Raw genomic sequence first — 26,695 nt, forward strand, 5'->3', positions numbered from 1 at the left:
TGTAACATTGGGGACCTCCATCTGCCCAACTTCTGTATGCGTTCTCCCTTCCAACCTAGCGCCGCCGCGCTGGTGGCAGCCCCTATTCGGAAGGAATGGGGGGTGATTCTACACTTCCCCAAACCTGCTGCAAGCGCTACCTTTCTGAGCACAGCTGCGAACTGGTACCGGGAGAGATTCGATCCGTCGGAATGCACTAAGAACTGGGCGGGGCCCCGCGGTCGCTGCGCCATGTAGGCCCTTGTACTCACAACCGGGCAGACGCCCGATGCTGAGGGAGTCAGAGTGATCCACACCCCTTTCCCCTCCTGGTCAGTCTTCGAGTGCGGGATAAACAATAACAAATTATCGCCCGCCAGTTTGACATGAGCCAACTGCATACCCGTGTTAACCGCATCCTTTGAGGTTGCGACCAGCTCGCCTGGCCTGAGGGCCGCAAAGAACGCCAAGGAGAATACGCACTGAAACAGTTCTCTTTCGCCGGGTTCGACGCAAATGCCCTCGATTGCGTCCACCAGCCTGGCTAGCCTACAAAATGTGACAGGTTCGCGCGCATCTTTCGCTCTACCCTCGAGCCTTCCCCAGCCGTTAATCACTTGCTTCACCAGGAAACCTTTCGTGATATTGGGCCACTCTAGCATATTGCAAAAGAAGGAGATTGCAGCTATTCTATTGGATATAGCGCCCTTCGAAGTCCCTTGCCCGTGTTTCTCTGCCAGCCACTCCAAGAACAGATCCCTCGAGACCCTTTCCGGCGCTGCGCCCTGTTCGTGACAGTAACTTACCCACTCGCCCCAGTGCTGTGAATAAGCTCTCCACGTGTTCGGCGCCAGGGATGCCCTCACTAGGTGCCCTATGGACCTCCCTGCCCCGCCAACTGCCAAATAGAGTGGGGACAAGGTAAGCCAACTGCTGCTGCGTTAGGGGCCAGTCTGCGAAACTGTTCCCATTGAAACCTCGAGAGTGCGTCCGCCAGGGTGTTGTTGACCCCGGGAACGTGCCTCGCGGAAAACTGAATATTGTATTGCAAGCACCTCAGCACTAGCTGTCGCAAGTACCTAACAACTACCGGTGACGACGCAGACAACCTATTTATGGCGAACACAACGCTAGCGTTGTCCGTCCAAAACACTATGTAGCGATCCTTTAACGCCGGCCCCCAGAGCTCCATAGCCACAACTATGGGAAAGAGCTCCAGAAGTGTCAAGTTCCTTGTCAGTCCGGCTCGGACCCATGACAAGGGCCATGGCTCGGCGCTCCATTGCCCGTCCAAATAGGCGCCATAACCTGCTGCTCCAGCTGCATCCGTCAGCAGGTGCACTGTCTGACTGGAAACCCTAGGAGCGCGCCACAGCAGTGTTCCATTGAAGCCTTGCAGGAAGAGTTCCCATACCTTCAAATCTTCCCGCATGTCTTCCGAAACCGACACTTTACGTGTGCCGTGCGGACTGGAAAGTAAAGCTTCCATCCTCCTGTTAAACACGCGACCCATGGGTATAATTTTGCACGCGAAGTTGAGTAAGCCTAGCACTGACTGAAGCTCCCTCAGGGGCATGCTCTTCGCTGCCCTGGCTTTGCGCACCGCCGAGAGCATTGCTTCCACCTTAGGGAGACGACATAGCCTTGCAGCAGTGTCAATTTCGATCCCCAAGTACGTGAGTCTTGTACAGGGGCCCTGTGTTTTTTCCTCAGCCAGTGGCACTCCAAATTTCGACATTAGCCTACGCATTACTGCGATCAGTCGATCGCATTCGCGTGTGTTCGCGGCGCCAACCAGCAGGAAGTCGTCCAGATAATGAGCGACTATTCCCCCGCCGGCCGCCGTGATAATGGCCCAGTGCAAGAATGAGCTAAACTCTTCAAAATAAGCACACGATAGCGAGCAACCCATGGGCAAGCATTTGTCTACAAAATAATTCCCCTCGAATTTACACCCCATCAGTCTGAAAGATGCTGGGTGTATGGGGAGTAACCGAAAGGCAGATTCGATGTCCATTTTGGCTAGCAGCGCGCCCGGACCCGCCGCCACCACCAATTCCAACGCCTGGTCAAACGATTGGTAAGACACCGAGCTTATCAGTGGGTCTATTGCGTCATTGACGGAACCCCCTTTCGGATAGGACAAATGCTGAATCAGGCGGAACTTCCCTGGTTCCTTTTTGGGAACCACCCCTAAAGGGGAAATAACCAGTTCAGGGATGGGAGGTTGTTCAAATGGACCAGCAAATCTTCCCAGAGCAATTTCTTTGCTCAGTTTCGCCCTAACTTCGCCCGGCCTTTCGTAAGCCGACTTCAGATTCTTGTGCGACGAGGACCCCATTACCAACCCCAATGTTGGTATCTTGAAACCTTCGCCAATCCCCGCTAGTAGGTTGGCAGCCGACACCCTGTCTGGGTAGGCCGCCAGCCAAGGTCTAATGGCGTCCAGCTTCAGGGGTGTTGGAGCTCTTTTGTCCAGCCCCCCCCGATTTTGCCCCACGGAAGGCTCCTCCGTCCCTCCGCTTCGGGCATTCAACACCTGGGTGTTGACCGCTGCAGTACATGCAAGCATGCCGAAAGGAACAGGAAGCTCCTTTGTCACACTGCTTCTCATTGTACTTCCAGCACTCCCTGCCTCTCCGCTTGATGGGGCCCGTTGGCCTCTGGAGCCCTGACCGCAGCAAGGAAACTCCTGACCCCCCCTTTTCCGGTATGAGCAGGGACCACAGGTCCAAGTCTTTTACCCCAAAGTTCAAGACCGGGTTACCGACCATCTTCCGCCTAAATTCGCTATCATAAGCACGCCACATGCCTTCCCCATATCTATTATATATACATTCAATGATTTCCGCGTACTTAATTACATCAACCGCGGCCTCCGGCCTCTGTTCGATGTAGCAGGAGGAGAATACCCGAAAGCACTTCCTCCACTCCTCAAATGTATCTGGGCGCTGGATCTTCTTTGGCCCAGTCCCATCCTCACTACGCTCTTTGTCTCGCTGCGCCTCAAGGGACAGCTCGAACATATTGACGTATTTATGATCGCGGATTTTCTGTACCGTCTTGGGTTTGAGATGTGCATGGAGGCAGTGGATCTTGCAGGGATAAGAGTCCCCCTGCAACGCCACCCTCCTGGTACTGACTGACATGTCCTGCAGCTGCGCAGCGCTCTCGCCTCCCTGGCCAGTGCCCTTGGATATTGCCGCTGTGCTTTGCCCCGCTATCGGCGCAGGCTGCTCCATGCTACCTAAACCTCTAGCCTGATTACGCTCAGCCACCAATAGCCTTAACATTTTGAACATGCGACCCTGCCCCTTACTGTTAAGCCCTAATTTCTTCCCACCATCTGAGTCTGAATCAGTGCTATAGTCGGTGTCAGTGATGCGTGACAAATTAAATACATTTCTCTCACCAACTGCCGATGTTGAAGGGGTAGATATTCCTGGTGCAGCTGCCACTGATCCGCCTGACGGCTGTACAGATAGTCCTACTCCCGTTGTACCCGGGCCCTCTGTCCTCTGCGGTGTAGGCACCATGTCCTGTGGGGGAGAAACAAACAAGAGGGGAGTATCCAGGCCAGCCATGTGTCCCCCTTGACTGCCGCCCCCAATCGGGGTAGAAGTACTGCCCCCGGCCCTGTCTGGGACCCCTCTAGCCCTCTCGTCATTCATATCACCACTCCATTCATTCGCTGGCCCTGCCACATAGGGGGATTCTCTGACCACGCGCTCCCTGACTGAATGAACGCTCTGAGCACCTGCAGCAACAAGCCCTTGGCCTCCCTGGACCCCTGCAGTTATTGTGCATAGCGACTCGCCCTGTGCCCCATCAGTGGGCGCATTCTCCCTTGTTTGGGGTACATAGTTGCTGCTGGCACCCCCCCTGTTATACCACTGGCGCTCCAGCAATGCGCTTCTAGCTCTCCCATAAGCCTGCTTGTTAACATTAGACCCCCTGAGCCTCCCTCTCTGCACGCCGCGGCCCCTCTGTAAGAGACTTGCTCTGTTTGCCATGCTAGCTATTGCAGAGTGTCGCGCAGCGGAGCAGGCCCGCCCGGATACTCCCCCCTCACCTGTGGAGAGTACCCGGCTAGGCCTCTTGCGCGCTCGCTGAATGCGTCCCTCCGATCCAGGTTCCGGCCGTGTGACTACCACGGCGCCGGAAGTGACGTCACGCGTGTCACCTGACCGGCCGGAAATGGACGCGGCGGACGCAAGGCCGCAACCGGAGCCTGCACTGGTAGTTGCAGGCTCCGACTGAGCCACCAATGAAAGCGGCGGTCTGGTGAGTGGGCGAGGACCCGCAGGCCCCGCTCCAGTAGCCGACTGAGCCACCAATGAGGCATCCGGGCCGGGCCCTAGGGACCCGGCCGGATGATTTTCAATACAGGGCCCTGCCTGATGAGGGTCGCTAGGCCCCTGGCCCACAAAAGGGGGATGATGAGGGGCGGTAGGCCCTGGTTCCACCCGGCCTGCCACCGGAGGCAGCACAGCGGCCGTGAGGGCCTTAAACATGCCCACAATGGCCGCCGCCGCCTCAGGAGACATTCCGGAGGCCATAAGGGCCCCCAGGCCCGCCTCCAGAGCCGTGTCCAGGCCAGATGGGCCAGTGCTCACTGCACCCGCCTGTCCCGCAACCATAACAGCACCGGGCCCGGCGGGTGCAAGCTCAGGGGCTGGGGGGTTAATTACCACAACATTAGGAATCAAAGCAGAGGATACTGGCCTTGTTTTTTCCGGAGTTGGTGGCACCACATCCTCATCCTCCTCTTCAATCACAGGTGCACTCCTCGAGGATCTCCTAGGGGACTCCCTGAAGCGAATGGGCACCGCAGCACTTCTCCTGGACCTAGACATTTTCACTTGAAGAATGGCAAAACTTTCTCCTTGCAAAATCCCAGGTGGAAGAGGCCAGATTGTTCCAGAACTTCCTTTATATTAGGTGAGCCTAAGACCTCCCCTCACCTTGCAACATTGTTGCTACTACACTGCACTGGGATTTTCCACTAGCCTGTCAGCTCATCCCTTAACTCCATTACAGGAGACTCTGCTACCTTTCATTCCCCTAATATATTTTTTTTTCTAAAATGGGGCTGTTCTTTTTTTTTTTTTTTACAAAAACCCCTGTCAAACCTATGCATGGGGGACATAGGTGTTCTCAAGGTGCCTTGCAGAAAACAACCTGTAGTATTTTTTTTGCACTAACTTACAACAGTCTCTCCTAAATCATAGTCAAAAAGCAATGTGTGTGTAAAAATGAAAATTGAAAAATTGCCACCATACACTTTCTCCAATTTTTTGGCTAAAAAGCCATCAAAGCACACCATATACAATACCTTGGGGTGTCAACATTTCAAAAATATGCACATTCATGGCAATAAATAAAAGTGGGGTTTACAATAGGCCCCAAACTAAAGATAGGCCTATCAGAAGAAATACTCTCACTTAATAACTAAAATCACAAGTCATAAAATTGTAACATAACCTTCCCAAAATCCTGGCAAACCTATGCATGGGGGGCATAGGTGTACTCAGGGTGCCTAGCAGAAAACAACCTGAAGTATTTTTTTGCACTAACTTACAACAGTCTCTCCTAAATCATAGTCAAAAAGCAATGTGTGTGTAAAAGTGAAAATTGAAAAAATGCCACCATACACTTTCTCCAATTTTTTTAGCTAAAACAGTTACTTCAAATGCATCAAAGCACACCATATACAATACCTTGGGGTGTCAACATTTCAAAAATATGCACATTCATGGAAACAAATAAATTGGGGTATGTTAAAATACCCCCAAAAAGACAATAGGCAAAGAAAATATGTTAAATGTGAAAAAAAATCACAAACGCATGTTGGACATTTGGCATTACACCCCCCGAACAAGCCAAGAAACTTATGCATAGGTGGTATCACTGTACTCAGGAGATGTTGGTGAACACATATTGGGGTCTTCTTTGGCAGTAACACATAACAGGAGCTGAGAATTCATGTCTAAAGTACAATGTGTGTGAAAAATAACACACAAAAAATGACTGCCTAATAGTTTGACAAAGAATTAGTGCATGGAAAGTGTTAAAATACCAGCATTTGAAATACCCTAGGGTGTCTACTTTTCAAAAATATATGGTTTGATGGGGGTAATTTACATTGGCCGGCTTCAGAAATGTCCCAAATAGGACATGGGTGCATGATGACAGATGTGAAAATTCCAAGTTGAAAAACTGGAATGCGCCCCCTAAAATTAAGGCCTTTTAGCCCCCAGAGAACCCGACACACCTATACATGGGTGGTATCACTGTACTCAGGAGATGTTGTTGAATACATATTGAGGTTTTTTTTGGCAGTAACACATAACAGGGACTGAGAATATATGCCTAAAGTACAATGTGTGTGAAAAATAATGCAAAAAAATGACTACCTAAAAGTTTGACAAAGACTAGTGGTTGAATTAGTGCATGGAAAGTGTTAAAATACCAGCATTTGAAATACCCTAGGGTGTCTACTTTTCAAAAATATATGGTTTGATGGGGGTAATTTACATTGGCCGGCTTCAGAAATGTCCCAAATAGGACATGGGTGCATGATGACAGATGTGAAAATTCCAAGTTGAAAAACTGGAATGCGCCCCCTAAAATTAAGGCCTTTTAGCCCCCAGAGAACCCGACACACCTATACATGGGTGGTATCACTGTACTCAGGAGATGTTGTTGAATACATATTGAGTTTTTTTTTGGCAGTAACACATAACAGGGACTGAGAATATATGCCTAAAGTACAATGTGTGTGAAAAATAATGCAAAAAAATGACTACCTAAAAGTTTGACAAAGATCAGTGGTTGAATTAGTGCATGGAAAGTGTTAAAATACCAGCATTTGAAATACCCTAGGGTGTCTACTTTTCAAAAATATATGGTTTGATGGGGGTAATTTACATTGGCCGGCTTCAGAAATGTCCCAAATAGGACATGGGTGCATGATGACAGATGTGAAAATTCCAAGTTGAAAAACTGGAATGCGCCCCCTAAAATTAAGGCCTTTTAGCCCCCAGAGAACCCGACACACCTATACATGGGTGGTATCACTGTACTCAGGAGATGTTGTTGAATACATATTGAGGTTTTTTTTGGCAGTAACACATAACAGGGACTGAGAATATATGCCTAAAGTACAATGTGTGTGAAAAATAATGCAAAAAAATGACTACCTAAAAGTTTGACAAAGACTAGTGGTTGAATTAGTGCATGGAAAGTGTTAAAATACCAGCATTTGAAATACCCTAGGGTGTCTACTTTTCAAAAATATATGGTTTTATGGGGGTAATTTACATTGGCCGGCTTCAGAAATGTCCCAAATAGGACATGGGTGCATGATGACAGATGTGAAAATTCCAAGTTGAAAAACTGGAATGCGCCCCCTAAAATTAAGGCCTTTTAGCCCCCAGAGAACCCGACACACCTATACATGGGTGGTATCACTGTACTCAGAAGTTGTTGTTGAACACATATTGAGGTGTTTTTGGTCAGTAACATATAACAGGAACTGAGAATCCATGCCTAAAGTACAATGCGTGTGAAAAATAACACACCAAAATGACTACCCAAAAGTTTGACAAAGACTGGTGGTTGAATTAGTGCATGCAAATTGTTAAAATACCAGCATTTGAAATACCCTAGGGTGTCTACTTTTTAAAAATATATGGTTTGATGGGGGTAATTTGCATTGTCCGGCTTCAGAAATGTCCCAAATAGGACATGGGTGCATGACGACAGATGTGAAAATTCCAAATTAAAAAACTGGAATGCGCCCCCTAAAAATAAGGCCTTTTAGCCCCCAGAGAACCCAACAGACCTATACATGGGTGGTATCACTGTACTCAGGAGATGCTGCTGAAGACATATTGGGGTGTTATTTGGCAGTAACCCTTAACGTTCTCAGTAAATGTATTCTTGAATTGCTATTTTGTCAAAAAATCACCACTTTTTTTTTTTCAAACTTTGGCATAGATTGGTGGTAAAATAGTTGCATGGAAAGAGTCAAAATACCCCATGTTTAATACCTTAGGTTGTGTTCTTTTAAAAAATATATATATGTGAAGGGTTAATCAGGGATTCCTGACAGATATCAGTGTTCCAATGTAACTATCGCTAATTTTTTTAAAAATTTTTTGGAAATAGCAAAGTGCTACTTGTACTTATTGCCCTATAACTTGCAAAAAAAGCAAAGAACATGTAAACATTGAGTATTTCTAAACTCAGGACAAAATTTAGAAACTATTTAGCATGGGAGTTTTTTGGTAGTTGTTGAAGTGTAGGAGATTTTGAGGGTCAAAGTTAGAAAAAGTGTGTTTTTTTCAATTTTTTCCTCATATTTTATAATTTTTTTTATAGTAAATTATAAGATATGATGAAAATAATGGTATCTTTAGAAAGTCCATTTAATGGCGAGAAAAACGGTATATAATATGTGTGGGTACAGTAAATGAGTAAGAGGAAAATTACAGCTAAACACAAACACCGCAGAAATGTAAAAATAGCCTTGGTCCCAAACGGACAGAAAATGGAAAAGTGCTGCGGTCATTAAGGGGTTAAACAAGAAAATGTCCCAGAGTAACTGTGAGTCAATTAGGCCAGGGTCTTTGAGAATCAGGGGGGAGGTTTTAGGCCTGTGTTTTTAGTGTGCCATTTTTATGAGGAGGCTAACCCCTTGTATAAGGAAGTGGTATTTCTTTGATTTTATGCAAAATGTGCCTAGAACACACTAACTTCACACTCTTGCAGTATACTCTGGGCTAGATTTATCAAGCCCCTACGGCAGCAAGTTCTCACAAGCAGCGGTCACCGGACCGCTGCTTCCCTAAGCTCTTCGCCACCTCTAAACTGGCGAAATTCAATCTCCTCGGTCGAGTCCGACTGAGGAGATTGACAGCTCCTGCCCGCGCATGATTAGCTGTGCGCGGGCAGGGAGCGGGATTGCGCGCAAGCGCAAAATTGCGCTCGTGTGCAATGTTAATTACCTACGGGTAATTTCATCCCGCCACAGGCGAGCTGAGGCGTACAGGGGCGCGTATACGTGCCCCTGTACGCCTCAGCTATGATAAGTCTAGCCCTCTGACTGTTAGTGCTGTGTTTTGAGCTGCACTGCCTTCAAAAATGTCCAGAATGTCGGTTGTTATTCGAGGTACAATGAGGTGTACAGTTGCGTCAAAGTGCTTCTACAATAAGTGGGAATTTATTTTCTAATACTGTCTGTGTGGTACCCAGCAGAGCAGATTTGTCCTATGTATGCGACAGACTGTTAATTATGCTGCATGTATTTTGGTGCTCAAATGGCGGCCGCACTGAATGTAATGTGTGTGTCCGCCCAACTCACCCCTTTTGCCTGGATAGGCGATAATTTAGCCAGGAATCTCGTCGGCCGGAGCAAGCAGGGATTAGCTCTAGTGATAAACCTCTGGGGCCAGAAGTTTGGAGCGGGTGCAGGGACCTCTGTTATGCTGCTTCCCTCACTTGCGGTTTTCCTTCAAGTACTTGCTTGTCAGTGGGGGAGCCAAAGACGGGGGCTCCTTGCTGCAGGGTGCCGGACAGGTTCTGCTTCATTCCTGTCAAGGCTTAACTGCTTTAAGGGTCTGGATACTCAGTCGTTTTGCCCGCCCACCGGAAGTCCCCAAATCAGAATGATTTTATGAGTAATAGATAATGTCAAACATAACATAAGGCTGAATCAGTTGAAGTGAAATACCTGGATTATGCAAAGGCTTTTGCTACAGTGCCACAAGAGAGATTAATGTACAAAATGAAGGGACGGTGAATATCTGAAAATGTTAGCTCATTGGGATAAATACTGTACCTGGATAAGACAGGTTTTGAGTTGAAGTAAATGTATAATACTGAGATTAGACAAACATTATTAGTCAGACCCCAAGGATCAATACTGGACCTTATTAATTTTAATATTTATATAAATGACTTGTAGGAAGATTAAATAGCAACATCAGTATTTTTGCCGATGATATAAAGTTGTGTAAGGTGATAAGGTCAGGTCATTATGTAACTGCTTTACAAGGGTATTTACAAATATTAAAAGTATAGGCTGGTAAATGGCAAATGAGATTTATTATGGTAAATGTAAGGTTTTTAGATTTTGGAAGTAAAAATAAGCAAGCTACTTATTATTTAAATGGAACTCAATTTAGCCAAACACAAGAGGAAAGGGATTTGGGAGTAGTAATAGATAACAAGCTAAAGATGGGTGCACAATGCAGGGCAGCGGCTTCTAATGCTAATAAGATACTAGCATGAATTAAAAGAGGCATTGATGCAAGGGAGGAAAGCATAATTCTGTCACTATATAAATCCCTGGTAAGACCTCACCTTGAGTATGGGGTGCAGTTCTGGGGCCCAATTTTAAAAAGGGACATTGCAGAATTAGAAAAAGTACAGAGAAGGACCACAAAGCTAATAAGGGGAATGGAAGATTTCAACTATTAGTCAAACTATGTTTACTGTAGAAAAAAGGCAGTTGATAGGTTATATGATTACTTTATATAAATATATCCCAGCACCAGAATTGGCAGATGCGCTGTTTATTACATGTTTGTGACACGAATAGTCTGTTTCATTGATGTAATAAAAAAGCAATAACAGAGGTCATTGCAATATGTATTATTCATCATTTAAAATGATTCAACCTTTATTTTTATTTTTTACATTATCAGTGCAGAGTCCATTACAATGGAAGGCAAAGGCGCAGCTTTCCCATTCTAAGTGGTTGCTAGGAGACATGTGCGCTAACGCCAGTCAGTTGCCTATGCTCAGTAGAGAACATTTGCTGCAAAAAATTATGTGTTTTCTTTAAACGTTATTTGTTTCTTACATTTACTTTGATTTTACTTTTTTTTTTTTTTAAACAAAAGAAGCGGTTTCCTATCCCTTTTAGACTAGAGATAAGTAGTTTTAATCTCCAACAATGTAAATGGGGTTTTTTTCACTGTAAGAGCAATTAACGTTCTTGAACTTATTGCCTAAGGAGGTAGTGAATGCCAAAACCTTAGATAAATTTAAAAATGGGCAAGATACATTTTTGGCTAAAGAGAGAATTTAGGGATTGCTTTTGTAATATGGATCATTTTTCTAATTGTATTAATGTCATTTTAATTGGCAGCTTCTTTTTGTAAATCAGGTAGGATCTTCTTTAAACCTCATCTACTATGTTACTATATATGTGTTTAACCCATTTGCGGAAGTTAAACACATAAGAGTTGCAAGCTATTGATAAAGAATACTATGAGAACAAAGCACATTTAGTACAGGTATAAAAGTCAAAGTCCAGAATTATCCTGAAATCCAGACTTTTTAATTAATATTTTTTTTAAATAAAATGATTAAAAATTTGCATTTTCGCTGCCAGTAAGTCACAATCTTCTCTGTTCTAAAACGCAAACGATAGTCTATATTTATATAAACAAGCAAATATTACCTTTCTGATTACACTACTGAGGGTACTAAGCATGTAAAAGAATTAAAATGATATAAAACTACCTTTAGGTTACACGTATAAGCTGTAATATGACACGTCGATAATGCCTAAATTACCTAAGATATTGTTTACACTTTGCCCCATTTTACAGATACAAATATTATAAAATCTAACCTATTACAAAATCCAAACCATTTCTAGTCCCAAATGGTTTGGAAAAAGGTTTTGTACCTGTAATAGAAATAAAATGGAAACTTTTATAAAATTGTATCCTCTGAATCATGACGAGAACATTTATTGATTTGTGTACCATATAACCAAAGGAGTATAAATAATATCACACACACCGGGGTTTTATAGTTTTTTTTATTTGGTTGGTATAGAATAAAAAAATGAACAAATATAAAAACAAATATTAAAGGTGAAATATATGCAATGAATACTGATACGGGGACACACAGAGGTTGGTACAGAAGCTTCCACTTGCAGATCTGATTACTGAATGTTCAGCACAGGGTAATTTTTAATTTATGAAATATTATTATCAAATACCTGTATAGCTTTTTAATAATAATAAAGCTTATGTTAACAGGAGTTCCTTGATGTTTCTGCCCCCTAGTGGTGCCTCTTATTATTACAGTGTATTATTTTGAACACGATTACTGGCCTCCTGTGTGACCTCAGACTAATGCACACTCTCTGAAAAAGCACAAATCTATCATTTCATCACAAAACAAAAGGTTGGGAGAGTTTAAAATATAAAATAAAGTCACTACATTGACTAGAACACTTCTAAATACTACTGATAAAGACAGGAAATAAAAATAAAAGATACACTTAGACTGTGTCCTGTAAATCATAGCACCTTAATAAGAGGGGAACTAGCAATAAAAAAAGGATTCAGAGACACATGAAGTGAATAAAAGCTCTTCATTTCCTAGATTAGTTATTTTAGTCAAATAAGCTGCAATGAACAACCTAGAATGTGAAGAGATTTTTCCCACTTAAATGTACTCATTCTTAGTGAATTCTGATTTTAACATGTTTTGTGAGTGATAAGCTCTGAAATACCAGAACAACCCTGGCTTCTTTACAGAAGCAGTTCAAGGGGATATTTGCAAAGCTGATGCATGAGCACTATATGTGTTGTCCTGGTCCTTGCCAATGTGATGTGCATAAGAGTTTCCCTTGACTACACTCTGTGACTTACAGGAGCTGTTGCATGAGCACTATATGTGTTGTCCTGGTCCTTGCCAATGTGATGTGCATAAGAGTTTCCCTTGACTACACTCTGTGACTTACAGGAGCTGATGCATGAGCACTATATGTGTTGTCCTGGTCCTTGCCAATGTGATGTGCATAAGAGTTTCCCTTGACTACACTCTGTGACTTACAGGAGCTGATGCATGAGCACTATATGTGTTGTCCTGGTCCTTGCCAATGTGAAGCACATAAGAGTTTCTCTTGACTACACTCTGTGACTTACAGGAGCTGATGAATGAGCACTATATGTGTTGTCCTGGTCCCTGCCAATGTGAAGTACATAAGAGTTTCCCTTGGCTACACTCTGTGGCCTTCAGGAGCTGATGAATGAGCACTTTATGTGTTGTCCTGGTCTCTGCCAATCTGATGCACAAAAGCGTTTCCCTTGGCTACACTCTGTGGCCTTCAGAACCTAATGAATGAGCACTACTGTATATGGGTTGTCCTGGTCCCTGCCAATGTGAAGCACATAAGAATTTCCCTTGGCTACACTCTGTGACTTACAGGAGCTGATGAATGAGCACTATCTGTGTTGTCCTGGGGTCCCTGCCAAGGTGATGTGCACTAGTTTCCCTTGACTACACTCTGTGGCCTACAGGAGCTTATGAATGAGCACTATATGTGTTGTCCTGGTCCCTGCCAATGTGATGCACATAAGAGTTTCCCTTGGCTACACTCTTTGGCCTTCAGGAGCTGGTGAATGAGCCCTATATGGGTTGTCCTGGTCCCTGCCAATGTGATGCACATAAGAGTTTCCCTTGAGTACACTCTGTGGCCTACAGGAGCTTATGAATGAGCACTATATGTGTTGTCTTGGTCCCTGCCAAGGTGATGTGGATAAGAGATTATCTTGGCTACACTCTGTGGCCTTCAGGAGCTGATGAATGGGCCCTATATGTGTTGTCCTGTTCCCTGCCAAGGTGATGCACATAAGAGTTTCCCTTGGCTACACTCTGTGGCCTTCAGGAGCTGGTGCCAGGTCAGATTCCCCGCTTTCCCTGAAGTGTACAGGTGGGTCAGTCACAATACTGGATGCGCTCACCCACAGCTATACAGAAACCATGACCCATCATGGGAAGGTAAGGGCCGCAGATGGCATACAATGGGTTAATTAGTAAACATGTATCTCTATGAATAATCACTCCCTTGCACACAGCTAAATACACCAGGGGCACTACAGGACAATGTATGGGAGGGCTAATATACTGACAGGTGTCAATAAGGCACTCAGCAAGAATGGGAAATAATAACAATATTACACAACAGCAGGTTCAATTCTGGTATCTTACAAAATATGGAGCCTCACAAGTTGTTTTTACAAATCATTTGGTTCTGTTATCTATTTATAATCCACCTGACAGGACAGAAGGTTTCATTACACTGCAGAGTATTTTTTGGCTATGTGACATCTCTGCGTATATTGTCAGGTTTGCAATGCATTTAGTTTGTGTGAACTGGACTGAAATTAATTTACATTAACTGTTTACAATACAGCAGATACTAATGCTGTAACAAGTGGCATTATTTCATGAGTTTATAACCCTGATAGGTAATGTAAAGGCACCAAAACTCACTCACATGGCAGCGCAACTCCCGAGTGCCTTATTACTTTATAAATCAGGAGGCAAACACAGGTAAGTGGCCACAAGCCACATTGAAATGAAGTGAACTAATCATTTATGGTGGGGGTCAAAAACCCAAGGCCCCCTCCCCTCATTTTTGCACCTATGCCCTACAAACATATTGATTTTTCCTCAATGTGATTAAAGCTGATTCCCCTGCCCACTCCTATAGATTAATAGTGTCAGCCGGATCAGCGCCAGGAGCACCAAGCAGCACAGGGAATCCGGACCATTAAATTATATGTCCTTTGTGTTCATACTCTTGGATTGTTCAACTGTCTCCTGTAGGGAAAAATAAATAGATTATAAATCAGATAGGTACAACGATTCCAGTACTACATTATAGCAAGCGGCCAACACTCATATCTATATATATATATATATATATATATATATATATATATATATATATATATATATATATATAAAGCTGGCAGCAGAAGGAATACAGCACTGTCCGTCTGTGGTAAATGGACACATAAAAGTAGCAAATAGACCAGACAAAATAAAGAGTTAATGAGGTGTGAGAAAATCCTTTAGGGTTGTTTTAGACTTTGCATTGTAATGTAGGAGTTTCAGTTCCACTTAAAGATCACTATATAGCAACAAACATTTCACAAGATAAAATTTGTGTTTCAACATTTTTTTTAAGGTCCTTGCTTTACCAACAAAACTTTTTCCTCACCTGGTGCTTCCTCAGCTCATCTACATATCTGAGCATCTGATCTTCTGGCTGCTCGTCCTTTCCTGTAAAAGATGAAAATAACCAGTGATACCATCTTAATATATTTATCATGCATATGATAAACACTGATATAATTTACATGTAAAATGTGCTGTCTGCCTGCATGTGATAAACACTGCTATCATTTACATGTAAAATGTGCTGTCTGCCTGCATGTGATAAACACTGCTATCATTTACTTGTAAAATGTGCTGTCTGCCTGCATGTGATAAACACTGCTATCATTTACATGTAAAATGTGCTCTCTGCCTGCATATGATAAACACTGCTATCATTTACATGTAAAACAGAATTTATGTTTACCTGATAAATTACTTTCTCCAACGGTGTGTCCGGTCCACGGCGTCATCCTTACTTGTGGGATATTCTCTTCCCCAACAGGAAATGGCAAAGAGCCCAGCAAAGCTGGTCACATGATCCCTCCTAGGCTCCGCCTACCCCAGTCATTCGACCGACGTTAAGGAGGAATATTTGCATAGGAGAAACCATATGGTACCGTGGTGACTGTAGTTAAAGAAAATAAATTATCAGACCTGATTAAAAAAACCAGGGCGGGCCGTGGACCGGACACACCGTTGGAGAAAGTAATTTATCAGGTAAACATAAATTCTGTTTTCTCCAACATAGGTGTGTCCGGTCCACGGCGTCATCCTTACTTGTGGGAACCAATACCAAAGCTTTAGGACACGGATGAAGGGAGGGAGCAAATCAGGTCACCTAAATGGAAGGCACCACGGCTTGCAAAACCTTTCTCCCAAAAATAGCCTCAGAAGAAGCAAAAGTATCAAACTTGTAAAATTTGGTAAAAGTGTGCAGTGAAGACCAAGTCGCTGCCCTACATATCTGATCAACAGAAGCCTCGTTCTTGAAGGCCCATGTGGAAGCCACAGCCCTAGTGGAATGAGCCGTGATTCTTTCGGGAGGCTGCCGTCCGGCAGTCTCGTAAGCCAATCTGATGATGCTTTTAATCCAAAAGGAGAGAGAGGTAGAAGTTGCTTTTTGACCTCTCCTTTTACCGGAATAAACAACAAACAAGGAAGATGTTTGTCTAAAATCCTTTGTAGCATCTAAATAGAATTTTAGAGCGCGAACAACATCCAAATTGTGCAACAAACGTTCCTTCTTTGAAACTGGTTTCGGACACAGAGAAGGTACGATAATCTCCTGGTTAATGTTTTTGTTAGAAACAACTTTTGGAAGAAAACCAGGTTTAGTACGCAAAACCACCTTATCTGCATGGAACACCAGATAAGGAGGAGAACACTGCAGAGCAGATAATTCTGAAACTCTTCTAGCAGAAGAAATTGCAACCAAAAACAAAACTTTCCAAGATAATAACTTAATATCAACGGAATGTAAGGGTTCAAACGAAACCCCCTGAAGAACTGAAAGAACTAAATTGAGACTCCAAGGAGGAGTCAAAGGTTTGTAAACAGGCTTGATTCTAACCAGAGCCTGAACAAAGGCTTGAACATCTGGCACAGCTGCCAGCTTTTTGTGAAGTAACACAGACAAGGCAGAAATCTGTCCCTTCAGGGAACTTGCAGATAATCCTTTTTCCAATCCTTCTTGAAGGAAGGATAGAATCTTAGGAATCTTAACCTTGTCCCAAGGGAATCCTTTAGATTCACACCAACAGATATATTTTTTCCAAATTTTGTGGTAAATCTTTCTAGTTACAGGCTTTCTGGCCTGAATAAGAGTATCGATAACAGAATCTGAGAACCCTCGCTTTGATAAAATCAAGCGTTCAATCTCCAAGCAGTCAGCTGGAGTGAAACCAGATTCGGATGTTCGAACGGACCCTGAACAAGAAGGTCTCGTCTCAAAGGTAGCTTCCAAGGTGGAGCCGATGACATATTCACCAGATCTGCATACCAAATCCTGCGTGGCCACGCAGGAGCTATCAAGATCACCGACGCCCTCTCCTGGTTGATCCTGGCTACCAGCCTGGGGATGAGAGGAAACGGCGGGAACACATAAGCTAGTTTGAAGGTCCAAGGTGCTACTAGTGCATCCACTAGAGCCGCCTTGGGATCCCTGGATCTGGACCCGTAGCAAGGAACTTTGAAGTTCTGACGAGAGGCCATCAGATCCATGTCTGGAATGCCCCACAGCTGAGTGACTTGGGCAAAGATTTCCGGATGGAGTTCCCACTCCCCCGGATGCAAAGTCTGACGACTCAGAAAATCCGCTTCCCAATTTTCCACTCCTGGGATGTGGATAGCAGACAGGTGGCAGGAGTGAGACTCCGCCCATAGAATGATTTTGGTCACTTCTTCCATCGCCAGGGAACTCCTTGTTCCCCCCTGATGGTTGATGTACGCAACAGTTGTCATGTTGTCTGATTGAAACCGTATGAACTTGGCCCTCGCTAGCTGAGGCCAAGCCTTGAGAGCATTGAATATCGCTCTCAGTTCCAGAATATTTATCGGTAGAAGAGATTCATCCCGAGACCAAAGACCCTGAGCTTTCAGGGATCCCCAGACCGCGCCCCAACCCATCAGACTGGCGTCGGTCGTGACAATGACCCACTCTGGTCTGCGGAATGTCATCCCTTGTGACAGGTTGTCTAGGGACAGCCACCAACGGAGTGAGTCTCTGGTCCTCTGATTTACTTGTATCTTCGGAGACAAGTCTGTATAGTCCCCATTCCACTGACTGAGCATGCACAGTTGTAATGGTCTTAGATGAATGCGCGCAAAAGGAACTATGTCCATTGCCGCTACCATCAAACCGATCACTTCCATGCACTGCGCTATGGAAGGAAGAGGAACGGAATGGAGTATCCGACAAGAGTCTAGAAGTTTTGTTTTTCTGGCCTCTGTCAGAAAAATCCTCATTTCTAAGGAGTCTATTATTGTTCCCAAGAAGGGAACCCTTGTTGACGGAGATAGAGAACTCTTTTCCACGTTCACTTTCCATCCGTGAGATCTGAGAAAGGCCAGGACAATGTCCGTGTGAGCCTTTGCTAGAGGAAGGGACGACGCTTGAATCAGAATGTCGTCCAAGTAAGGTACTACAGCAATGCCCCTTGGTCTTAGCACAGCTAGAAGGGACCCTAGTACCTTTGTGAAAATCCTTGGAGCAGTGGCTAATCCGAAAGGAAGCGCCACGAACTGGCAATGCTTGTCCAGGAATGCGAACCTTAGGAACCGATGATGTTCCTTGTGGATAGGAATATGTAGATACGCATCCTTTAAATCCACTGTGGTCATGAATTGACCTTCCTGGATGGAAGGAAGAATAGTTCGAATGGTTTCCATCTTGAACGATGGAACCTTGAGAAACTTGTTTAAGATCTTGAGATCTAAGATTGGTCTGAACGTTCCCTCTTTTTTGGGAACTATGAACAGATTGGAGTAGAACCCCATCCCTTGTTCTCTTAATGGAACAGGATGAATCACTCCCATTTTTAACAGGTCTTCTACACAATGTAAGAATGCCTGTCTTTTTATGTGGTCTGAAGACAACTGAGACCTGTGGAACCTCCCCCTTGGGGGAAGCCCCTTGAATTCCAGAAGATAACCTTGGGAGACTATTTCTAGCGCCCAAGGATCCAGAACATCTCTTGCCCAAGCCTGAGCGAAGAGAGATAGTCTGCCCCCCACCAGATCCGGTCCCGGATCGGGGGCCAACATTTCATGCTGTCTTGGTAGCAGTGGCAGGTTTCTTGGCCTGCTTTCCCTTGTTCCAGCCTTGCATTGGTCTCCAAGCTGGCTTGGCTTGAGAAGTATTACCCTCTTGCTTAGAGGACGTAGCACTTTGGGCTGGTCCGTTTCTACGAAAGGGACGAAAATTAGGTTTATTTTTTGCCTTGAAAGGCCGATCCTGAGGAAGGGCGTGGCCCTTACCCCCAGTGATATCAGAGATAATCTCTTTCAAGTCAGGGCCAAACAGCGTTTTCCCCTTGAAAGGAATGTTAAGTAGCTTGTTCTTGGAAGACGCATCAGCTGACCAAGATTTCAACCAAAGCGCTCTGCGCGCCACAATAGCAAACCCTGAATTCTTAGCCGCTAACCTAGCCAATTGCAAAGTGGCGTCTAGGGTGAAAGAATTAGCCAATTTGAGAGCATTGATTCTGTCCATAATCTCCTCATAAGGAGGAGAATCACTATCGACCGCCTTTATCAGCTCATCGAACCAGAAACATGCGGCTGTAGCTACAGGGACAATGCATGAAATTGGTTGTAGAAGGTAACCCTGCTGAACAAACATCTTTTTAAGCAAACCTTCTAATTTTTTATCCATAGGATCTTTGAAAGCACAACTATCCTCTATGGGTATAGTGGTGCGTTTGTTTAAAGTGGAAACCGCTCCCTCGACCTTGGGGACTGTCTGCCATAAGTCCTTTCTGGGGTCGACCATAGGAAACAATTTTTTAAATATGGGGGGAGGGACGAAAGGAATACCGGGCCTTTCCCATTCTTTATTAACAATGTCCGCCACCCGCTTGGGTATAGGAAAAGCTTCTGGGAGCCCCGGGACCTCTAGGAACTTGTCCATTTTACATAGTTTCTCTGGGATGACCAACTTGTCACAATCATCCAGAGTGGATAATACCTCCTTGAGCAGAATGCGGAGATGTTCCAACTTAAATTTAAATGTAATCACATCAGGTTCAGCTTGTTGAGAAATGTTCCCTGAATCAGTAATTTCTCCCTCAGACAAAACCTCCCTGGCCCCATCAGACTGGGTTAGGGGCCCTTCAAAACCATTATTATCAGCGTCGTCATGCTCTTCAGTATCTAAAACAGAGCAGTCACGCTTACGCTGGTAAGTGTTCATTTTGGCTAAAATGTTTTTGACAGAATTATCCATTACAGCCGTTAATTGTTGCATAGTAAGGAGTATTGGCGCGCTAGATGTACTAGGGGCCTCCTGAGTGGGCAAGACTAGTGTAGACGAAGGAGGGAATGATGCAGTACCATGCTTACTCCCCTCACTTGAGGAATCATCTTGGGCATCATTGTCATTGTCACATAAATCACATTTATTTAAATGAATAGGAATTCTGGCTTCCCCACATTCAGAGAAGTTCAGACATGTTAAACAGGCATAAACTTGATAACAAAGTACAAAAAACGTTTTAAAATAAAACCGTTACTGTCACTTTAAATTTTAAACTGAACACACTTTATTACTGCAATTGCGAAAAAACATGAAGGAATTGTTCAAAATTCACCAAATTTTCACCACAGTGTCTTAAAGCCTTAAAAGTATTGCACACCAAATTTGGAAGCTTTAACCCTTAAAATAACGGAACCGGAGCCGTTTTTAACTTTAACCCCTGTACAGTCCCTGGTATCTGCTTTGCTGAGACCCAACCAAGCCCAAAGGGGAATACGATACCAAATGACGCCTTCAGAAAGTCTTTTCTAAGTATCAGAGCTCCTCTCACATGCGACTGCATGTCATGCCTCTCAAAAACAAGTGCGCAACACCGGCGCGAAAATGAGGCTCTGCCTATGATTAGGGAAAGCCCCTAAAGAATAAGGTGTCTAAAACAGTGCCTGCCGATATTATTATATCAAAATACCCAGATAAAATGATTCCTCAAGGCTAAATATGTGTTAATAATGAATCGATTTAGCCCAGAAAAAGTCTACAGTCTTAATAAGCCCTTGAGAAGCCCTTATTTACGATCTTAATAAACATGGCTTACCGGATCCCATAGGGAAAATGACAGCTTCCAGCATTACATCGTCTTGTTAGAATGTGTCATACCTCAAGCAGCAAGAGACTGCTCACTGTTCCCCCAACTGAAGTTAATTGCTCTCAACAGTCCTGTGTGGAACAGCCATGGATTTTAGTGACGGTTGCTAAAATCATTTTCCTCATACAAACAGAAATCTTCATCTCTTTTCTGTTTCTGAGTAAATAGTACATACCAGCACTATTTTAAAATAACAAACTCTTGATTGAATAATAAAAACTACAGTTAAACACTAAAAAACTCTAAGCCATCTCCGTGGAGATGTTGCCTGTACAACGGCAAAGAGAATGACTGGGGTAGGCGGAGCCTAGGAGGGATCATGTGACCAGCTTTGCTGGGCTCTTTGCCATTTCCTGTTGGGGAAGAGAATATCCCACAAGTAAGGATGACGCCGTGGACCGGACACACCTATGTTGGAGAAAATGTGCTCTCTGCCTGCATGTGATAAACACTGCTATCATTTACATGTAAAATGTGCTCTCTGCCTGCATGTGATAAACACTGCTATCATTTACATGTAAAATGTGCTCTCTGCCTGCATATGATAAACACTGCTATCATTTACATGTAAAATGTGCTCTCTGTCTGCATGTAATAAACACTGCTATCATTTACATGTAAAAATGTGCTCTCTGCCTGCATGTGATAAACACTGCTATCATTTACATGTAAAATGTGCTCTCTGCCTGCATCCTGCATGTAATAAACACTGCTATCATTTACATGTAAAATGTGCTCTCTGCCTGCATGTGATAAACACTGCTATCATTTACATGTAAAATGTGCTCTCTGCCTGCATGTGATAAACACTGCTATCATTTACTTGTAAAATGTGCTCTCTGCCTGCATGTGATAAACACTGCTATCATTTACATGTAAAATGTGCTCTCTGCCTGCATGTGATAAACACTGCTATCATTTACTTGTAAAATGTGCTCTCTGCCTGCATGTGATAAACACTGCTATCATTTACTTGTAAAATGTGCTCTCTGCCTGTATGTGATAAACACTGCTATAATTTATTTGTAAAATGTGCTCTCTGTCTGCATGTAATAAACACTACTATAATTTACATGTAAAATGTGCTCTCTGCCTGCATGTGATAAACACTGCTATCATTTAAATGTAAAATGTGCTCTCTGCCTGCATGTGATAAACACTGCTATCATTTACTTGTAAAATGTGCTCTCTATCTGCATATGATAAACACTGATATCATTTATTTGTAAAATGTGCTCTCTATCTGCATGTGATAAACACTGCTATCATTTACATGTAAAATGTGCTGTCTGCCTGCATGTGATAAACACTGCTATCATTTACTTGTAAAATGTGCTCTCTGCCTGCCTATGATAAATACTGCGATAATTTACTTGTAAATTGTGCTCTCTGCCTGCCTATGATAAATACTGCTATCATTTACTTGTAAAACGTGCTCTCTGTCTGCATATGATAAATACTGATATCATTTACATGTAAAATGTGCTCTCTGCCTGCCTATAATAAATACTGCGATAATTTACTTGTAAAATGTGCTCTCTGTCTGCCTATGATAAATACTGCTATCATTTACTTGTAAAATGTGCTCTCTGTCTGCCTATGATAAATACTGCGATAATTTACTTGTAAAATGTGCTCTCTGCCTGCCTATGATAAATACTGCGATAATTTACTTGTAAAATGTGCTCTCTGTCTGCCTATGATAAATACTGCTATCATTTACTTGTAAAATGTGCTCTCTGCCTGCCTATGATAAATACTGCGATAATTTACATGTAAAATGTGCTCTCTGCCTGCCTATGATAAATACTGCGATAATTTACTTGTAAAATGTGCTCTCTGCCTGCCTATGATAAATACTGCGATAATTTACTTATAAAATGTGCTCTCTGTCTGCCTATGATAAATATTGCGATAATTTACATGTAAAATGTGCTCTCTGTCTGCCTATGATAAATACTGATATCATTTACATGTAAAATGTGCTCTCTGCCTGCATATGATAAACCCTACTATCATCCACTTGTAAAATGTGCTCTCTGTCTGCCTATGATAAACACTGCTATCATTTACTTGTAAAATGTGCTCTCTGCCTGCCTATGATAAATACTGATATCATTTACTTGTAAAATGTGCTCTCTGACTGCATGTGATAAACACTGCTATCATTTACATGTAAAATGTGCTCTCTGCCTGCATGTGATAAACACTGCTATCATTTACATGTAAAATGTGCTCTCTGCCTGCATATGATAAACACTGCTATCATTTACATGTAAAATGTGCTGTCTGCCTGCATGTAATAAACACTGCTATCATTTACATGTAAAATGTGCTCTCTGCCTGCATATGATAAACACTGCTATCATTTACATGTAAAATGTGCTCTCTGCCTGCCTATGATAAATACTGATATCATTTACATGTAAAATGTGCTCTCTGCCTGCATATGATAAACCCTGCTATCATCCACTTGTAAAATGTGCTCTCTGCCTGCCTATGATAAATACTGCTATCATTTACTTGTAAAATGTGCTCTCTGCCTGCCTATGATAAATACTGATATCATTTACTTGTAAAATGTGCTCTCTGACTGCATGTGATAAACACTGCTATCATTTACATGTAAAATGTGCTCTCTGCCTGCATCCTGCATGTAATAAACACTGCTATCATTTACATGTAAAATGTGCTCTCTGCCTGCATGTGATAAACACTGCTATCATTTACATGTAAAATGTGCTCTCTGCCTGCATGTGATAAACACTGCTATCATTTACTTGTAAAATGTGCTCTCTGCCTGCATGTGATAAACACTGCTATCATTTACATGTAAAATGTGCTCTCTGCCTGCATGTGATAAACACTGCTATCATTTACTTGTAAAATGTGCTCTCTGCCTGCATGTGATAAACACTGCTATCATTTACTTGTAAAATGTGCTCTCTGCCTGTATGTGATAAACACTGCTATAATTTATTTGTAAAATGTGCTCTCTGTCTGCATGTAATAAACACTACTATAATTTACATGTAAAATGTGCTCTCTGCCTGCATGTGATAAACACTGCTATCATTTAAATGTAAAATGTGCTCTCTGCCTGCATGTGATAAACACTGCTATCATTTACTTGTAAAATGTGCTCTCTATCTGCATATGATAAACACTGATATCATTTATTTGTAAAATGTGCTCTCTATCTGCATGTGATAAACACTGCTATCATTTACATGTAAAATGTGCTGTTTGCCTGCATGTGATAAACACTGCTATCATTTACTTGTAAAATGTGCTCTCTGCCTGCCTATGATAAATACTGCGATAATTTACTTGTAAATTGTGCTCTCTGCCTGCCTATGATAAATACTGCTATCATTTACTTGTAAAACGTGCTCTCTGTCTGCATATGATAAATACTGATATCATTTACATGTAAAATGTGCTCTCTGTCTGCCTATAATAAATACTGCGATAATTTACTTGTAAAATGTGCTCTCTGTCTGCCTATGATAAATACTGCTATCATTTACATGTAAAATGTGCTGTCTGCCTGCATGTAATAAACACTGCTATCCTTTACATGTAAAATGTGCTCTCTGCCTGCATATGATAAACACTGCTATCATTTACATGTAAAATGTGCTCTCTGCCTGCCTATGATAAATACTGATATCATTTACATGTAAAATGTGCTCTCTGCCTGCATATGATAAACCCTGCTATCATCCACTTGTAAAATGTGCTCTCTGCCTGCCTATGATAAATACTGCTATCATTTACTTGTAAAATGTGCTCTCTGCCTGCCTATGATAAATACTGATATCATTTACTTGTAAAATGTGCTCTCTGACTGCATGTGATAAACACTGCTATCATTTACATGTAAAATGTGCTCTCTGCCTGCATCCTGCATGTAATAAACACTGCTATCATTTACATGTAAAATGTGCTCTCTGCCTGCATGTGATAAACACTGCTATCATTTACATGTAAAATGTGCTCTCTGCCTGCATGTGATAAACACTGCTATCATTTACTTGTAAAATGTGCTCTCTGCCTGCATGTGAAAAACACTGCTATCATTTACATGTAAAATGTGCTCTCTGCCTGCATGTGATAAACACTGCTATCATTTACTTGTAAAATGTGCTCTCTGCCTGCATGTGATAAACACTGCTATCATTTACTTGTAAAATGTGCTCTCTGCCTGTATGTGATAAACACTGCTATAATTTATTTGTAAAATGTGCTCTCTGTCTGCATGTAATAAACACTACTATAATTTACATGTAAAATGTGCTCTCTGCCTGCATGTGATAAACACTGCTATCATTTAAATGTAAAATGTGCTCTCTGCCTGCATGTGATAAACACTGCTATCATTTACTTGTAAAATGTGCTCTCTATCTGCATATGATAAACACTGATATCATTTATTTGTAAAATGTGCTCTCTATCTGCATGTGATAAACACTGCTATCATTTACATGTAAAATGTGCTGTTTGCCTGCATGTGATAAACACTGCTATCATTTACTTGTAAAATGTGCTCTCTGCCTGCCTATGATAAATACTGCGATAATTTACTTGTAAATTGTGCTCTCTGCCTGCCTATGATAAATACTGCTATCATTTACTTGTAAAACGTGCTCTCTGTCTGCATATGATAAATACTGATATCATTTACATGTAAAATGTGCTCTCTGTCTGCCTATAATAAATACTGCGATAATTTACTTGTAAAATGTGCTCTCTGTCTGCCTATGATAAATACTGCTATCATTTACTTGTAAAATGTGCTCTCTGTCTGCCTATGATAAATACTGCGATAATTTACTTGTAAAATGTGCTCTCTGCCTGCCTATGATAAATACTGCGATAATTTACTTGTAAAATGTGCTCTCTGTCTGCCTATGATAAATACTGCTATCATTTACTTGTAAAATGTGCTCTCTGCCTGCCTATGATAAATACTGCGATAATTTACATGTAAAATGTGCTCTCTGCCTGCCTATGATAAATACTGCGATAATTTACTTGTAAAATGTGCTCTCTGCCTGCCTATGATAAATACTGCGATAATTTACTTGTAAAATGTGCTCTCTGTCTGCCTATGATAAATATTGCGATAATTTACATGTAAAATGTGCTCTCTGTCTGCCTATGATAAATACTGATATCATTTACATGTAAAATGTGCTCTCTGCCTGCATATGATAAACCCTACTATCATCCACTTGTAAAATGTGCTCTCTGTCTGCCTATGATAAACACTGCTATCATTTACTTGTAAAATGTGCTCTCTGCCTGCCTATGATAAATACTGATATCATTTACTTGTAAAATGTGCTCTCTGACTGCATGTGATAAACACTGCTATCATTTACATGTAAAATGTGCTCTCTGCCTGCATGTGATAAACACTGCTATCATTTACATGTAAAATGTGCTCTCTGCCTGCATATGATAAACACTGCTATCATTTACATGTAAAATGTGCTGTCTGCCTGCATGTAATAAACACTGCTATCATTTACATGTAAAATGTGCTCTCTGCCTGCATATGATAAACACTGCTATCATTTACATGTAAAATGTGCTCTCTGCCTGCCTATGATAAATACTGATATCATTTACATGTAAAATGTGCTCTCTGCCTGCATATGATAAACCCTGCTATCATCCACTTGTAAAATGTGCTCTCTGCCTGCCTATGATAAATACTGCTATCATTTACTTGTAAAATGTGCTCTCTGCCTGCCTATGATAAATACTGATATCATTTACTTGTAAAATGTGCTCTCTGACTGCATGTGATAAACACTGCTATCATTTACATGTAAAATGTGCTCTCTGCCTGCATGTGATAAACACTGCTATGATTTACATGTAAAAAC

At 42.5% G+C, this 26,695-nt stretch overlaps 1 protein-coding gene and 1 long non-coding RNA gene across 2 annotated transcripts in view; both read right to left on the bottom strand.

Annotated features, from left to right (window-relative positions):
* LOC128652828 (uncharacterized) overlaps nt 1-4,205 on the bottom strand; it is a 6,422-nt gene extending 2,217 nt beyond the window's left edge. Inside the window, exon 1 of the mRNA XM_053705792.1 lies at nt 3,392-4,205. Within this exon, the coding sequence (XP_053561767.1) occupies nt 3,392-3,992 (601 nt within the window). The 5' untranslated portion in view covers nt 3,993-4,205. The remainder of the gene's footprint in view (nt 1-3,391) is intronic.
* Nucleotides 4,206-11,800: 7,595 nt separating this feature from the next.
* Nucleotides 11,801-15,413, bottom strand: LOC128652829 (uncharacterized). The gene is made up of 2 exons (XR_008401306.1): nt 15,023-15,413; nt 11,801-14,619 (listed from the first exon to the last, which is right to left on the bottom strand). It is a non-coding gene; the product is annotated as an uncharacterized LOC128652829 (long non-coding RNA).
* Between the last annotated feature and the right edge of the window lie 11,282 nt (nt 15,414-26,695).

Source organism: Bombina bombina, chromosome 3, assembly GCF_027579735.1.
Source record: "Bombina bombina isolate aBomBom1 chromosome 3, aBomBom1.pri, whole genome shotgun sequence".
Taxonomy (NCBI): domain Eukaryota; kingdom Metazoa; phylum Chordata; class Amphibia; order Anura; family Bombinatoridae; genus Bombina; species Bombina bombina.